The 15,356-nt window shown below is 56.2% G+C and overlaps 2 protein-coding genes across 2 annotated transcripts; one reads left to right on the forward strand and one right to left on the reverse strand.

Annotated features, from left to right (window-relative positions):
- The first annotated feature begins 5,339 nt into the window (after window positions 1–5,339).
- On the forward strand, window positions 5,340–10,689 carry TSPAN10 (tetraspanin 10). The gene is made up of 3 exons (XM_014864222.3): window positions 5,340–5,532; window positions 7,287–7,879; window positions 9,539–10,689. Exons 1-3 carry the CDS (start codon window positions 5,476–5,478, stop codon window positions 9,966–9,968), a joined length of 1,080 nt encoding a protein of 359 aa, XP_014719708.2. The 5' UTR covers window positions 5,340–5,475; the 3' UTR covers window positions 9,969–10,689.
- Window positions 10,690–11,386: 697 nt separating this feature from the next.
- Window positions 11,387–15,104, reverse strand: PDE6G (phosphodiesterase 6G). Its single transcript, XM_014864233.3, has 4 exons — window positions 14,814–15,104; window positions 13,050–13,255; window positions 12,502–12,542; window positions 11,387–12,031 (listed from the first exon to the last, which is right to left on the reverse strand). Exons 2-4 carry the CDS (start codon window positions 13,193–13,195, stop codon window positions 11,955–11,957), a joined length of 264 nt encoding a protein of 87 aa, XP_014719719.1. The 5' UTR covers window positions 13,196–13,255; window positions 14,814–15,104; the 3' UTR covers window positions 11,387–11,954.
- Between the last annotated feature and the right edge of the window lie 252 nt (window positions 15,105–15,356).

Here is a 15,356-nt window from a genome sequence, read left to right on the forward strand (position 1 = left end):
AAGAGAGTTATGAAAAGCCCTAAGAGGCCAAAATCTATGTTTTTTAACCCCATGGTTCAATTTCAGATTGTATTTTTTTATATCGTGTGCTGAAAAAAGTTAGGAAATTGTTAGTCTCATTTCCTCCCCATCCCCATCTCTTAATTTCACTGATTTTGTTATTATAGTTACAATGTCAGTGGTTATAACACATTCTGTTCTGTAAGCTCAGTTTCAGTAGTTATTTGAGCTTGGTTTATTCATTCCATCAACAAATACTTATTAAAGTGCCTACTTTGTATGTGGCATGGCTCTAATGCTAGGGATAGAGCAGAAATAAGATAGATCCCTGCCCTGGTGGAATCTACCAGCAGAAGGCAGACTGTAAACAGATCAAGATGTAAATAGATGAAGTCGGGTGATGACCAGTGCCAGCTGACAACCAAAGCAAGGGAGGGGCCGGAGGGTAGTACAGGCTGTTTTAAATAAGATGGTCAAGAAAGACCTGTCTGAGGAGGTGAGGCTTGAACAGTTCCCAGAGGAAGCACAGACATCCCAAGGAAGAGTGGAACAGAATGAGGGGAAGCACGTGCCAAAGTCCAGGGGCCTGAGAAGTGCTGGAGTGCTCCAGGAGCAACACAGGGGCCAGTGTGGCTGCGTGCAGTGAGTGGGGGCAGGGGAGGGCTGGGTGCAAAGGCCTCAGGTTCTGCTCTGGGTGTGTTAGGAAGCCTTTGGAGGGGTGAGAGCAGAGGAGATGAGCTCTCTCTTGCATTTTAGGATTCTTCCGGAGGCCTAGTGGAGAAGAGACAGTGGGGAAGGGGCCACAGGAGAAGCAGGGAGACCCTCAAGGAGGCTCATGCCATAGTCCAGAGGACAGCTCATGGTGGCAGCGAAGGCCAAGAGGTGGCTGGACCCCGGACGGACATTGGAGGAAGAGCTGGTAGACTGTCCGAAGAACTGGTTTTTATCCTTCTCCTCTTATTTTCCCTCTTCTTCTTGTACAGAATGGCCTCTGATCTTTTCACTTCTCTTATAACCAAATGTATCCCTTACACAGAAGGGCCCGCCTATGCCTTCTTCGTGATGTCTCCTGGTATGATTGTGTTCGAGCATCGCATGAGGATGGACAGGTTATTCTATGACACATTGCTTACTTTTTAACCTCCATTATGTTATTGTGAAGGTATTACATTGGTTTTTTTTATTAAGGTTATGAAAGTTAACATCCTTGTGAAATTACAGTTGTACATCATTATTAGTCATGTTGTAGGTACATCACTTCACCCCTAGTGCCCTCCACCCACCCCCCCCTTTCCCCTGGGAACCACCGATCAGTTCTCTTTGTCCATATGTTAACTACCACCTATGAGTGGAGTCATACAGAGATCGTCTTTCTCTGTCTGGCTTATTTCACTCAACATAATACCCTCAATGTCTATCCATGTTGTTGTGAATGGGACGACTTTGTCCTTTTTTGTGGCTGAGTAGTATTCCATTGTGTGTATATACCATATCTTCTTTATCCAATCATCCATTGCTGGGCGCTTAAGTTGGTTCCACATCTTGACTATTGTGAATAATGCTGCGATGAACATAGGGGTGCATGGGACTTTTGGAATTGCTGATTTCAGGTTCTTAGGATAGATACCCAGTAGTGGGATGGCTGAGTCATAAGGTATTTCTATTCTTAACTTTTTGAGGAATCTCCATACTGTTTTCCATAGTGGCTGCACCAGTTTGCATTCCCACCAACAGTGTATGAGGGTTCCCTTTTCTCCACAGCCTCTCCAACATTTCTCACTCTTGGTTTTGGATATTTTTGCCAATCTAACAGGTGTAAGGTAATATCTTAGTGTAGTTTTGATTTGCATTTCCCTGATGATTAGTGATGATGAGCATCTTTTCACATGTCTATTGGCCATCCTTATATCTTCTTTGGAGAAATGTCTGTTCATGTCCCCTGCCCATTTTGTAATTGGGTTGTTTGATTTTTTATTGTTGAGTTGTGTACATTGATTTTTTTAAAGTGATATTAGTAGTTGTATTAGTTTTCTGGTGGCTGCTTTAAAAAACGCCAATGACTGGGTGGCTTAAATTTATTTTCTCACAATTCTGGAGGCTGGAAGTCCGAGATCAAGGTGATGGCAAGATTCTGAGGATTCTTCTGAGGCCTCTCCCCTTGGCTTGCAGACAGCCATGTTCTCCCTGTGCCCTTCCCATGTTCTCAAGCATCCCTGGCGTCTGTCCATGTGTCCCGATTTCCTCTTATGAGGACGTTGGAGTCAGGCCTGCCCTAATGGCCTCATTTGAAGTTAATTACCTCTTTAAAGGCCCTGTCTCCTGGCCCTGTGGCCTAGTGGTTAAGTTCAGCACGCTCAGCTTCAGCAGCCTGGGTTCAGTTCCCGGGCATGGACCTCCACCACTCTGCAGCAGCCAAGCTGTAGCAGTGACCATGCTGTAGCAGCGACCCACATGCAAAGTAGAGGAAGATTGGCAGTGGATGTTAGCTCAGGGAGAATCTTCCTCAGGAGAAAAAAAAAGCTCTTTCTCCAAGTCATGTTCTGAGGTACTGGGGTTGGGACATTAACAGATGAATTTAGGGGAACACCATTCAGCCCATAACCATGGTGGTGACTATAATTTCATCCAAAGGCTGCCCATCATCAGGACAGGACAGAGATGGAGCTGGGGAGGTGATGGTTGTTGCCCTGAGAGCCTGGCTTCGGAGCTGGATGCAGCCTGAGTGTGTCACCTTTGAGGAAGAGGTGAATGATGGCTTGACTACAAGGTCTAATCTCAGTTCTCATCCTTGCCTGACTTCTGCCCGCAGCACAGAAGCCTGAGTGGTCCTTTTAAAGCATGAGGCAGGTCACAATGCTCCTTTACTTGACTCCCATAATCTCCCCATCTCACTTGGAGCAAAATCCTTCCTTCTTCAAACTTACCAGCCTTGCTCCCACCTAAGGCACTTCCCATGCCTGAAATGCTCTTCCCGCACACATCAGTGTAGTGTGTGCTGGGTGCACCGCCCAGACCCCCACTTGGGCTGAAGCTGCTGAGAGTGAGCGGCCAGCAGTCCTCATCTGAGCTCCCCTTGGGGGACTGCCCTCGCCCTGGATCACTGTCCCTTTCCCAGGCAGCCCATGCTCAACAACAATCGATGGCTATCAAGGCCCAGCCCTTTGTCCCAGTTTAGGACATCTCTGCAGGCCATCCCGGTTCCAGAGCGCCTCATAGGATCCCGAGCCTTTGTTGTGACTGCCTGACAGCTCACCTTCTCCCTGTGCCCAGTCCTCTTTCCTTCCCAGAGGTGGATCCTGAAAGCACTCCCTGGTCACTTTCTCAGAGTTGGCCTTGCGGGGGGCATGAGCTGAGAAAATCCATGTGGCTTGTTTCCTTGCTTCCTTAGGTTTCTTCTCAGTCCTCTTCTTCTTCTTTGAATTGAGGTGAAATTCACGTAACATGCAATTAATCATTTTAAAGTGAAAAATCAGTAGCATTTAGTGCATTCACAATGTTGTGTAACCACCTCCCCAAAAGGAAACTTGTCCTACTCAGCAGTAGCTTTCTGTTGCCCCCTCCCCAACCCCTGGCAACCACCAATCATCATTCTGTCTCTGTGGCTTTACCTATTCTGAATATTTTCCATAAATGGAATTACATGATATGTGGACTTGTGCGTCTGGCTTCTTTCACTGAGCATAATCTTTTCAGGGTTCATCCATGTTGTGCGTGTGTCAGTGCTTCATTCCTCTGCATGGCTGCATAGTACTCCACTGTATGCATAGAGCACGTTTTGTTTATCTGTTCTTCGTCGATAGACATCTGGGTTGTTTCCACTTTTTGGCGACTGTAAATAATGCTGCCTTGAAAATGCATGTATATGTATTTGTTTGAGTCTCTGTTTAAAATTCTTTCGAGTATATATGTACCTCGGAGTCAGACATCTTCTCACAGTGAGGCCCTCCCTGATCACCTTACATGAGACACCACTACCCCACACCCTTTATCTCTCTTTCCTTGCTTCATAACTCTTATGATTATATAAAATAGAGTATATTGACTTATTTATTCTCTTACTTTATGAGTTCCCTGTACTAGAATGTAAGCTCCTGGTGACTGGGGATTGTCAGGTTGTTTTCACGGCTGTGTGGCAAGGGCTCAGAATGGCCCTAACAGAACAAACCCTTGTATCAGTTATGTGTTGTCACAGCAATGCTGTGTAATGGGCTCTCCCAAAACCTAGTGGCTTAAAACGACAAGCACTGCTTCGGCTCACAATCCTGCGGGTCAGGAAATTAGGATGGGCGCAGGCTGTGGTTGTCCTGTGGGAAGCTCGTAGGGGGACATGAAGCAAGAACAGAGAGAAATAGTAAACGAAGCAAAATTGAGTACATCAGAATAGAAGCAAAAAGCGCTCCAGAAGCCCAGAAAGGGGGAGCCCACTGCCCCCTGGGCAGGAGACGTCTGGAGCTGGACGCAGGGAGGAGATTTCAGGGGATGGCAAAGGTCGGGTCGTACGAGTGTGGGGCCATTTGGGGCCAGCCAGCAGCCCCTGTGGCTGGATTGTGAAGTGGTGGGTAAAGTGAGGAAGAGAAGCTGGGGCTGGAATGCCAAACCCCGGTGGGGAGGATGGTGGAGACGGGATGGGGCCCTGGCATGCCCGGGAGGTCACCCTCTCTCCTGCCATGAAAACACGCGTGTGCAGAAGGTCTCCTCCACGACCATCAGAGGTGCCCGGAAGCCAACAACTGACGTGCACATCATAGCCTCACAAATGGAACAAGGGAGGTGGGGAGACGTGCGTGCCCAAGCAGGTGGGGGTCCCCTCTGAGCCTTCCTTCCCACCACTGTCCTAGCCACTGAGAGAAGACGAGATGAAACAGAGTCAGAGTGTCAAGCACACCTTCTGTCCATCCACAGGGTGGCTGCGTGGCCCGGGTCCTTCCAGGCACTAGGGCACAATGCTGACTGTGACAAAGTCCTGCCCCTGAGAAGCCCAGAGGGTTGGGGAACCCAGGTACCATGAAACCAGGAAGGATGTGAGCTGGCCAATGGATATTGTCTCATTCTTACCATGAATGAATCAGGGGAATAATCTTGCCTATAGCTGCGGGCAGGTCTCCAGGGACTATTCCTGTGAACAGGGTCTGATCTCTTGGGTGAGCTGATGGAGCAGCCAGAAACCTGCCAGGCTGAGGCCCACCCCAGGGCCCTGTAGTGATGGCCACGAGGCCCACACCCTGACAGCCCCATCCACGTTGTGCTTACGCAGAACTTCAGGGAATGCACAGAAAGAGCCAAGAATCTGGGCTCGAGAAGAAAGATCGTCTGCATCTCAACAGGCAGAGGCTGTCTTAAGCCCTAAAATGTGACTCCTCACATGATCCGGTTGTGACTACAGCGTCCTGGTGGGGCTCATAGCTCCCAGAGCAGCCAGAGACAGGGGCAGCATCAGGCCCGGTGTCCCAGCCAGAGAAGCTGGGCAGGGGACCAATGTGCCTGTGCTGGTGGAGGATGAAAGAGGGGGAAAGGAGCCCCCTGCTGTCCCAGGTAAGCCAGTCCCCTGGTGGCCTCCCCTGGGATTGGAGATGTCCCCAGCCCTAAGGCCCGTGGGAGGCCCCTGGGCCCAGTTCTTACACACCCTGGCCCCTAGCCCCATCCCAAGCCTTGCCGTATGCTGGGGTTAGCCAGGCGGCAGATGTCCATGAGAAGCTGCTAAGATTGGGGTTGAGGTCTTCCCAGTCAGGCTCCTTCACCTCACCCAGCACCCCGTTCAGACTCTGAAATGTGACCCGACCTTGTCCTTGCATTTGACACTGCACAGATGTGTCCATGCCCCGAGGAAAGCACACACCCAGGGCTTGGTCCCCCTCCACTTGTGACTTCCCCCCACAGGCCCCTTGGCCTTCTCACCTCCCCTGTGGCCCCTTTCCCACTGCTACTGTTCGCTCAGCCCAGTGCTGGCCCCCAGACAAGGGGTTGGGGGCGACCTCTGGCTCAGGGTGAAGGAGGGACTAAAGGCCAACATCCCTCCCACCTGACCGTGGAGCTGCAAGGTGACGTCCCCAGCCCACGTCCACTCCCATGGCCTCCTCTGGCCCCAGTCCACCCAACCTAGCACTGGCAGCCTGTCCTTCCGCTCCTACTGGCTTGTTGGTGTCTGGGGGGCTGATAAATAGCCCTCCTTCCCTCTGCTCTGAGTTCAGAAGAAATGAAGCATCCATACAGAGTCAGACAGGTGGGGATGAGGGGCAGCTTCTTCCTGGTAAACTGGACTGGAATGGGACCCCTGCCTAGACGTGGGGTGTCAGCTTCCTAATCCTCCCCCCATTCAAACTTCATCACTGGCAGAGCTGGGTGCCTGCGGGCCTCCCCAGCGGGGGCTGGCAGGGGCAGGCTGTCCCTCTGCTCCTGCAGAAAGAGACCAGAAGGCCCTCCCACACCTGCCTGTGGGGCAAGGGGGTCAAGTGAGGAAGAAGGGGCAGGCAGAACTGAAATTGAGATCGTCCATTAAGCGGCCAAGTAGAACAGGCTTTGCAGCTTCTCTAAACCTCACCGATCAATGAGCCACTCCTCTGTGGGGAATTGTGAGGGGGGACAGGCCCCCAACATTCAGCACCCCTTAACTATTCACTTTGGTACGCCAGGAGCCCCAGGCTTGGCTGAGTCCTGCTAGAGGATGAGGGGGCCCCTTGGAAGGCCCTGCATCCCACAGAGCCCTGGTCTCCTGGTGGCCCTTCTCCCTGCCCCGGGAGCCGGGTGGGCAGGGCCCTGGCCTGTCCCCCACTGTCGTGGGCCCAGCACAGCACTTGCACTCAGTTAGTGGGGCTGACCAAGTGGATTCTGGGACATCAGGTCTGGTTTCAGAGGCAGTGAAGGTGGTCACTTGGGCCAGCCCCTCTGCCTGGTGGGCCCAACCTCCTGGCCTGGTTGGAGAAGCCCCCCAGTGACCGCGTCTTTTGCCACACAGGTGCAGAGGGGAGAGGCGTGGAACGGGAATAGTTATTTCCCACCATCGCCTTGCTTAATCTCCACCACGGACTTGGAGGGGGTAGTAATCCCCCTGTTCTAAAGGTGCTGGGACCCTCACTGTCCCCTCTGCTACCCGGCCGAGCACGACAAGCCTGGAGGCTCCATGTCTTGGCCATCTAGGATCTCTGAGCCCCCTCCCCCCTCCACCGTCCAGCTTTCTCCCCTCTGCCAGCTCTACCCCTTGCTGTGAGGTTTCCTCCCTCCTGACTGTCAGGGGTCTGTGGGAATGGGGTGGCACTGGCAAGGTCTCCCTTTTCCTCCTCCCTCTGCAGGACGCTGGGGGCCAGGAGCCACCCCTCTCTGGGAGCAGCCCACTCACTTCGAGCCACCTGGGTCCAGCACTCCAGGAGGGCCAGGCCTGGAGGACAGGCCTTGGGGGAGGCCTGGTCCCCTTCCTCCCCTCGGGAAGAAGTTGCCTCAAGTGCCTGACCTTCCTATCCAACTTCCTCTTCTCTCTGCTCAGCCTGCTGGCCCTGGCCATGGGGCTCTGGGGCCTGGCCATCAGGGGCTCTCTGGGGAATAGTTGGGGGGGCCCCCTGCCTGCAGACCCCATGCTAGGGTTGGTGCTGGGGGGGCTGGCGGTGAGTGTGGTGAGCCTGGCGGGCTGCCTGGGTGCCCTCTGCGAGAATGCCTGCCTGCTGCGCTGCTTCTCGGGGGGCCTTCTCACTTTCCTGGTGCTGGAGGCCATGTGGGGGGCCCTGGTGGTAGCCCTCTGGGGCCCACTGCAGGATGGCCTGGAGCATGCCCTGCGTGTGGCCATCACCCACTACCAGGATGACCCAGACCTGCGCTTCCTCATGGACCAAGTCCAGCTCAGGCTGCAGTGCTGCGGGGCCGCCTCCTACCAGGACTGGCAGAGGAACCTGTGAGTCCCGGAGTGCGGGAGGGAGGAGGGTGGCCTCTGGTGGTCAGCAGGGTCCCCGGGGCTGGAGGGGGGTCACCCCACACACACACACGTCTGCACACATACACACTCAGACCCAGCCAGGGCCAGGTGGACACGCAAGGATCTTAATGGAGAAGCCCAGCCAGCAGACTTAGAAAGTCACTTTTGGGGGATTTTCTTTGGTAAGGACATCATACAAAACACCTCAATGTCAAATGACAATAACTTTTAGGTTGATTCAGGATGTCATTCTGGACCACGACTCCACAGTCCTCCCTCCACCGTGTGTGCGTGTGTGTTTCAGCACTCTCTGCTCAGGCGCACAGCAGTTTCTTTTTTGTTCTGCTCAAGGCTATCTGTTTTGTCAACTGTCCCCAGTGCACAGACTCCGGAGCAGCATCTGCTCTCTATGTGACACTCACGACAGATGGTATATGCTCCCCCCTTGGGCCTTCCTGGTGTGTGTATCCAGGGGAAACTGACCACAAGAGATGGAGTCATGTGGAGACTCTCAAAAACCAGCCATTCGTACCCAACAGTCACTAACACGTGTGGAGCCCATCCATGTGCCAGGCACTCTAGAAGCATGCACCTGGGTTGTTCTTGTTTGCTGGCTGCATGTGACCTTGGATTGGTGGCAGCTCCCTGTGGAGTTGTGGCCGCTTATCCTTTGAGCCCCTGCCTTACAAGACCCACTCTTTTGGGAGATGAGGCAGTGCCTGTGAGGGAAGGTGAGGGGGACGAGCCTACAGGTTGCAGGGTCCTGGACACCTGTCGGAGGCCAAGGGCGCCTGGGGACTGTGACCAGAGCAACACTCCCTGGCAGCCCTGGGAGCTCTTCCCAAGCCTCCCACCTCGTGTCACTGGCCAGTGCTGCCCCTCACTTCCCCACTATGACCCAGTGACCACTAAAGAGGCCTCTGTCAGGCCTCATCCCACCTTCTCCCACTCCAGTTCCACTGCTCAAACCAACTCAGCAGCATCTATGGAGCCAGGCTCTCTTTTTTTTTTTTTTTTTGAGGAAGATTAGCCCTGAGCTAACTGCTGCCAGTCCTCCTCTTTTTTGCTGAGGAAGACTGGCCCTGAGCTAACATCTGTGCCCATCTTCCTCTACTTTATATGTGGGATGCCTACCACAGCATGGCGTGCCAAGTGGTGCCATGTCCACACCTGGGATCCAAACCAGCGAACCCCAGGCCGCCGAAGTGGAACATGGGCACTTAACTGCTGCACCACCGGCCTGGCCCGAGAGCCAGGCTGCCTTTATTTCCACCCCTCATCAAATGCTTGTCTCCCCTTCAACCATCTCATTAAATATGGCCCCTCTAGCCAAGAAGCTATTACATCTGCCTGCATGTGCAGAGGGCTACCACATGCCAGGATCAATTATAGAAAGCTGGGTATTGTGTGTGTGTCTGTGTGTGCGTGTGCATATGCATGTGTACATGCTTGCCTGTGTGTATGCAGGCGTGAACGTGTGCATGAGCATGAGTGTGGGTGTGTGTGCATGCGTGTGCACCTCTGTGTGTGTGTGTGTGGCCATGGAAGCTTGAAGGTGGATGGGAGACACTCTGTGCAGCACCAAGTCCCAAAACAGTGGGTGCTGCCCTCCAGCCTGACGCCCTGTGTGCCCTGCAGGTTCTTTAACTGCAGTTCCCCCGGGGTCCAGGCCTGCAGCCTTCCTGCCTCCTGCTGCATCAACCCCTGGGAAGATGGAGCCTCTGTCAATGACCAGTGTGGCTTCGGGGTCCTGGGCCTGGATGAGGATGCAGCTCAGAGAGTGGTGCACCTGGAGGGCTGCAGCCCCCCACTCCGACAGTGGCTGCGAGGAAATATCCCGGTCGTGGGTAGTTGCTTGATCACAGTCGTGGTGGTCCAGGGGGCAGAGCTCCTGCTGGCCACCCAGCTGCTGAGGGTCCTGGCTGGCCGCAAGGGGGCGGCGGAGAGCCCCGGAGGGGAGAGGGAAGGTAGGCCTAGCCACTGGAGTCCCAGAACTGATGTCTGGCCCTCTGCCAAGCTGGCTGGGGATGACTGGCACCGGGGACAAAAGATGGGGGCAGTGGGATAGAGTCTGGGACTGCAGGCCTTGCCTCCCCTCCCCGGGAAGGCGTCAGAGTGACCTGCGTGGGTGCTTGTGGACGTGCACCTCGGACACCCGAGCCTCCTCCACCTGCTGGGCCTCTGCTCCCCAGGGTCCCCTCTCCCCAAGGGCTGAGCCTGCCTGCCTCCTTCTCAGTTCTGTTGTTTCCCCAAGGCTCGGCTGGAATGAGTCCCCGGCGGCCACCTGATTTCGCTCTGTTTTGGAGGCTTTGCCCCCAGATCCACTGACTCACACTGCCTGATCGCTTGCAAAAGCCACTGTGGTCTAAGTGTAGACCGACCCCCAAGAGGTGCTGCCGGGCCAGCGTCTGCCTCCCACAGAGGATGCAGGCAAAGCCACCTGGCTGGGAGGGAGAATGGGGTGGGACAGGGACTGGATGAAATCTTGCGGCCAAGCCCCCAACTCTGAGCCCTGCCTGTGAGGTCCCACGTCCAAGGCCCATCTCCCACCCGCCTCTGAGGCCAGCCTCGGACCCCCACCTTCAAGGCCTAACCCTGAGACCCAGCTCCTTACCACAGCTTGGCATCTGCCCTCCTCTGGGGCCACCTCCCCCTTTGCTATCCATTGTGGTGGTTGAGGGTGAGGCCCAGGCCTCTTCCTCCAGAATTCTTTTTTTGGGGGGCAGTAAATGTTATTGAGATGTATCATTCATGCAGTAAATTGCACCAATCTTAAGTGGGCAGCACGAGGAATTCTTACCTATCTAAACACCTGGGGAACCACCACCAGGTCAAAATCCAGCCCCAGCAGGCTCCCCCAGCCCCTCCCTGTGGTCACCCCTGTTTGGACTTCACCGCCTTCGGTTAGTGTGGCCTTTCCTGGCTTTCACATAAACGGGATCACTGAGGGCCCTTCCCGAGAGTCACCATCTGGTCACCACACCTGGTCCATGTCAACACGCACCTGGGTGGCTTCCGGATAATGACTGCTGCCAGGGACAGTTTTGCACAGGTCTGGTATGGAGGTGGCCCTGCTTCTCCTGGCTGTGGTGTCAGGAGTGGAATTGCCAGGTCACGAGTGGGTGCCTGACCAGCTTTAGTGGACACTAAGGACAGGCTGGCTGGGCCACTGGGTAAGTTACCGAATCTCTCCGCACCTGTTTCCTCACCTGTGAGGAGGGGACAGACGTTCCCTCCTCCTGGCGTGAGCTGTTGTTGGGCCTTGTCCTGTCCCACCTTCTCGGTCAGGCCTGCTCTGGCCACTGGGAGTGCGCGAGGCCACCTGCCTGCCTCGTCCCAGCCCTGGCCTGGCTGCATGTGTCCCCGGCCATGAGAGAGCCAGGCTCAGAGCCCGATGGGTTTTCTTCCCTCTCAGCCTGGCCAGGGCCCTGCTGCCCCCACTGCCCTGCACCTTCATCCATACATTCTACTGACAACATGCCCCAAATGAGCAAGTGGGGGTGCACTAACTCTATTTTGAAACAAGGACAGCAAGCATGGGCCATGTTGGAAAGGACGAGGTCCTGCAGGCATGATGGTTCACAGTGGCCTTGCTCTCTTGCTGATGCCCTCAGGACTCCTGCCCACAACCATCCCAGACCCAAGGGCGCCTGCTGGGACGGGCTAGTGGGAGGGGCTTGTTCTCACCCTGGGACAGGGAGGATGGGGGCCTGGGTGAGGGGGACACTCCTGGGAGGTCCTGCTCTGGCTTTCCAGCCACCAGTGGAGAGGGGCTGGGGTCCAGCTCCCTGTCTCCAAGGGCAAGCCTGGGGGTGTGGGCCAGAGTCTCGGGAAGTTAAGCAGGGCCTGGCCGGCCCCAAGAGGGCATCCTGTGGGGAGATGGTGGGCTCCTGGGAACTAGTGTCTGGGGGCCTGAAGTCCTTGCCCTGTGCAGGTCTCCAGACACAATCTGGGCAATCCGGACACACTGCACTGGGGGGTGGGCCTCCTCCACAGGAATCCTGAGCAGGGGTTGGAGCAGACAGCAGGGTGGAGGGTCCTGGGACCCTGGGTGCTAGATGATTCCGTACTGGGCCAGCTCGTGCAGCTCCAGGTGGTTGAAGGCCTCCCATGGGCAGATGACTGTGATATCTGCAAAAGAAGGAGGCCAGTGTCCAGGAGGGTGCCATGGCCTCAGAAGCCACTATCCCTCGGGGCCCTATTATCTACACCCCAAGTGGTGAGAGTACACGTCTTGGGTGTAGAGGCCTCCTCCCAGGACACACCAGCTTTGGGGGTGTGTGGAGTGGGTGTCCTGCCCAGGAAGAGTGGCTACAGCAGGCCCAAGGGAGGGACTGGAGGAAGGTGGGCCTTACTGCCAGGGGGAGGGGACGGCAAGGGCGCCCTGTTCTTTTCCAGCCCCTCCAAGAACCCGGTGAACCCACAAATGGGAACAAGCTTCAGTTTCCACTGTTGGGGGAGATGTTGGGGGAGAAAACAAAGGACAGGCTCGGGGGGGGTGACACCCTAAATAAGCCTGGGCCTGAGAAAGCAAGGGAGGTTGGGCCTGGGCACACCGGTGGGTGAGGGGGCAGCTGGGTGGACCCTAGCAGTCGTCATACCTGTTCCCAGGCCTTCCATTCCAGGGATGTCGTCCCCAAACCTGTGAGGACAGAGCAGTCAGGGACTGTGGCCAGGAAGAGAGTGGGGTTGGGGGTGGGGCATGTGTGCTCTTGACTCAGGTTCCTGAGAGCGTGGTGTGTCTGGGAGTGTGTTCCTGGTGTGTTCATGTGGGCTGTGAGTGTGTGTGCAGGGACACTAGTCGGTTGAGGGGGCTGTGGCTGAGTCTCAGGTGGGAGTGGGTGCTTTCGAGACCTGATGGCAACACCAGCTAGAGAGGGTGACTGGAGCCCTCTGAGCATCCCCCTGTCCCTCCTCCCATGCTGGGGAGTGGGGGGCTCTGAGACAGGCTGGGCTCGGGCCCTTGGAACTGCCCCATCCCATTAGCATGATGGGACCACCCAGCCAGGAAAGGGTGGCTGAGGCCCCTCCCCAGCCTCCCAGCTACAGCACAGCCGCCCTCCTATGCCACCTGAGGATCAGGGGGGTTGGGTGGGGGGGCTGGCCCTCCATCCCCTTGCAGAGGCGCCCCTCCTTGAGCTGTGCTTACCCTTGGACGCCTTTCTTGGGGGGCTTGCTCTTGAATTGTCTTGTTTGTCGCTGCTTAAACTTGGGGGGCCCTTTCCTGGGAGTGACGGGCCCCCCGGTCACCCGGGTGGCAGACCGGATCTCGGCCTTGGGTGGCTCCAGGTTCATGGTCAGGCCGGCAGACACCCTGTGGCGGCCTCTGGCTTCTGGACTCCTTCACGCTGTGGGCTGGGGGTAAACCAGGCCGGGGATCCCAGTCAGCCCTCCTGCAACTGATGCCCCTCGCAGATCTTGACCACCAGAGCAGAGGAAACCCTGAAACATGAGATCCAGCTCTGCCGGCCTTCACCCTTCGGTACGACCCGGATGGCAGGCCCCAACCAGCTCCTCGTGGGGCTCGACATGGGGCTAGGCAGGGGAATGGGAATGCTGGGTGACCCCCAAGTGTACCCCCTCCTCACACGTCTCCTCCTTCTCCTCTGTTCCCCACCCCTATCCCTGGGGGTCGGGACAGTCGGTCTCATTCATGGTGACATTCCGGCGTCCAGTGGTGCTGATGATGAATGACTGGAAAAATGGGAGGGCAAGGTGCCTGGGCAGAGCAGGGCCCTGTCTCAGAATGAGACGCCCAGCTGAGCTGTGTAACCCTCACCCAAGAAGTGTCTTCCCTCTGCTGGTAAATCCTCTGGCCACTCACTGTGCTTGGAGCCCACTCAACGCCAACATCACCTGCCTGGCTCGGGTGTGGCTGAGCAGGTCTCTCCGCTGCTCCAGACAAGGCCAGTGTCCTTGCACCCACCTCAACGGGTGACCTCCCCACCTCTCCCCCAGAGCCTCTCCCCAGATGCCCTAAGCCCCAGTGACCTTGGCCAAGGGTAGCTCGGCTTCCTCTAAGCCTGTTAACACCAGAGGGAGACTCTAATCCCTCAGGGAACACCATGAGCCCAGAAGGGTCTGGGGCTAAGCACATGACACACAGGAGCCACTGCCCCTGGCACTGGAGAACCCAAGGACCACCTCTTGGGTCCCGTTTCTTGCCCTCGGTCTTGTGGGCTGTGATGCCTGACTCCAGCCTTGGGCTACCGTCAGCTCCCTGCTAGAGCGTCAGGACTGAGACCAACTGCGAGGTGAGGACAGGTGGCCCCACAGGGAGCAAGGCTTGGCGGCAGGTCCAGGGCACCTGGGATTGGGGTGGACCCCGCCATGGACCATCCCTCCCTAAGGTGCAGCCTTTGTGCCAGGACTAGCACCAGCCTGGGAGGAACCAGGGCTCAGGAGCCGGATCTGCATGGGGTCTAAGGCGGACAGCAGCAGGCCTGGTGGTGCTGGCTGCTCAGACCCCACAACCCCACTCCTCACAGCCCAGAGGTATAGGCCCAGTCAGACCCCCTCCCCAGTCCCAGGCCATAGGCCTGGCAAGGACAGCTAGGGGCCCTGATGGAGCTCCACCTATCATGCTGTCCCCATGGAAACTGCTGCCTGAGCTGCCCAGGGCCCAGCCCCCACTGTGGCTGGGGCCCACTCAAGCTGGCTGAGCATGTGTGGCCTAAGGCTCCCAGACCATTGCTGTCTTGGGGATGGCCTGCACCACTGTTCGACATGGGGGAGCACGGAGATGGGCTGGGCACCCTCTCTGATGGAAAGGGCCAGGGATGGACTCTCGCAGACCCAGGCCTAAGTGTGGTGGCGAAAAGCCCACCTGCTGCCCACCCTCTGGGTAGATGCCCACTAACACCCTTGGGTAAGTGGCCACCAGGAAAGGCGACCTGGGAAGGTCACTACTCACCAAGCTCTGGGGCAGGTCTCAGGGGGTTATGGGTGTGAGTGGCCAGGCTTCCCTCAGCAGGGTGCCAGCCTGGGCATTTATCCTGCTGTGGGTAAGCTGATTAGGACTGTCCTCTGACACCACACTAATGAGATTGTCAGGGCCCCTGGGGCAGGCACCCCCCCCTTGATGCTTCTGGGGGACAGGGAAGCGGCTCAGGTGTGGTCAAGGGCCTGAAGGAAGGACAAGCCAAGGACGGGGCCAGGACAGGGAGGGGAAGTGTGATCAGGAACAGAACAGCAGGAGAACAGCAGCACTCTCTCTTGAAGCCGCTCAACTTTGAAATGAAGATGAACCCGCACTGGCTGCCGTCTTGAGCCTCTCCCTCTCTTTCAGTCCTCTGACTTCTGAAGAACCCACCTTTGTGGCCCCCAAAGCCGTGTGTAGCCAGGCCTCTATCTTTTTTTTTTTTTTGAGGAAGATTAGCCCTGAGCTAACATCTGCTGCCAATCCTCCTCTTTTTGCTGAGGAAGACTGGCCCTGAGCTAACATGGATGAACATTT

This window comes from Equus asinus, chromosome 13, assembly GCF_041296235.1.
Source record: "Equus asinus isolate D_3611 breed Donkey chromosome 13, EquAss-T2T_v2, whole genome shotgun sequence".
NCBI classification, from domain to species: Eukaryota; Metazoa; Chordata; class Mammalia; order Perissodactyla; family Equidae; genus Equus; species Equus asinus.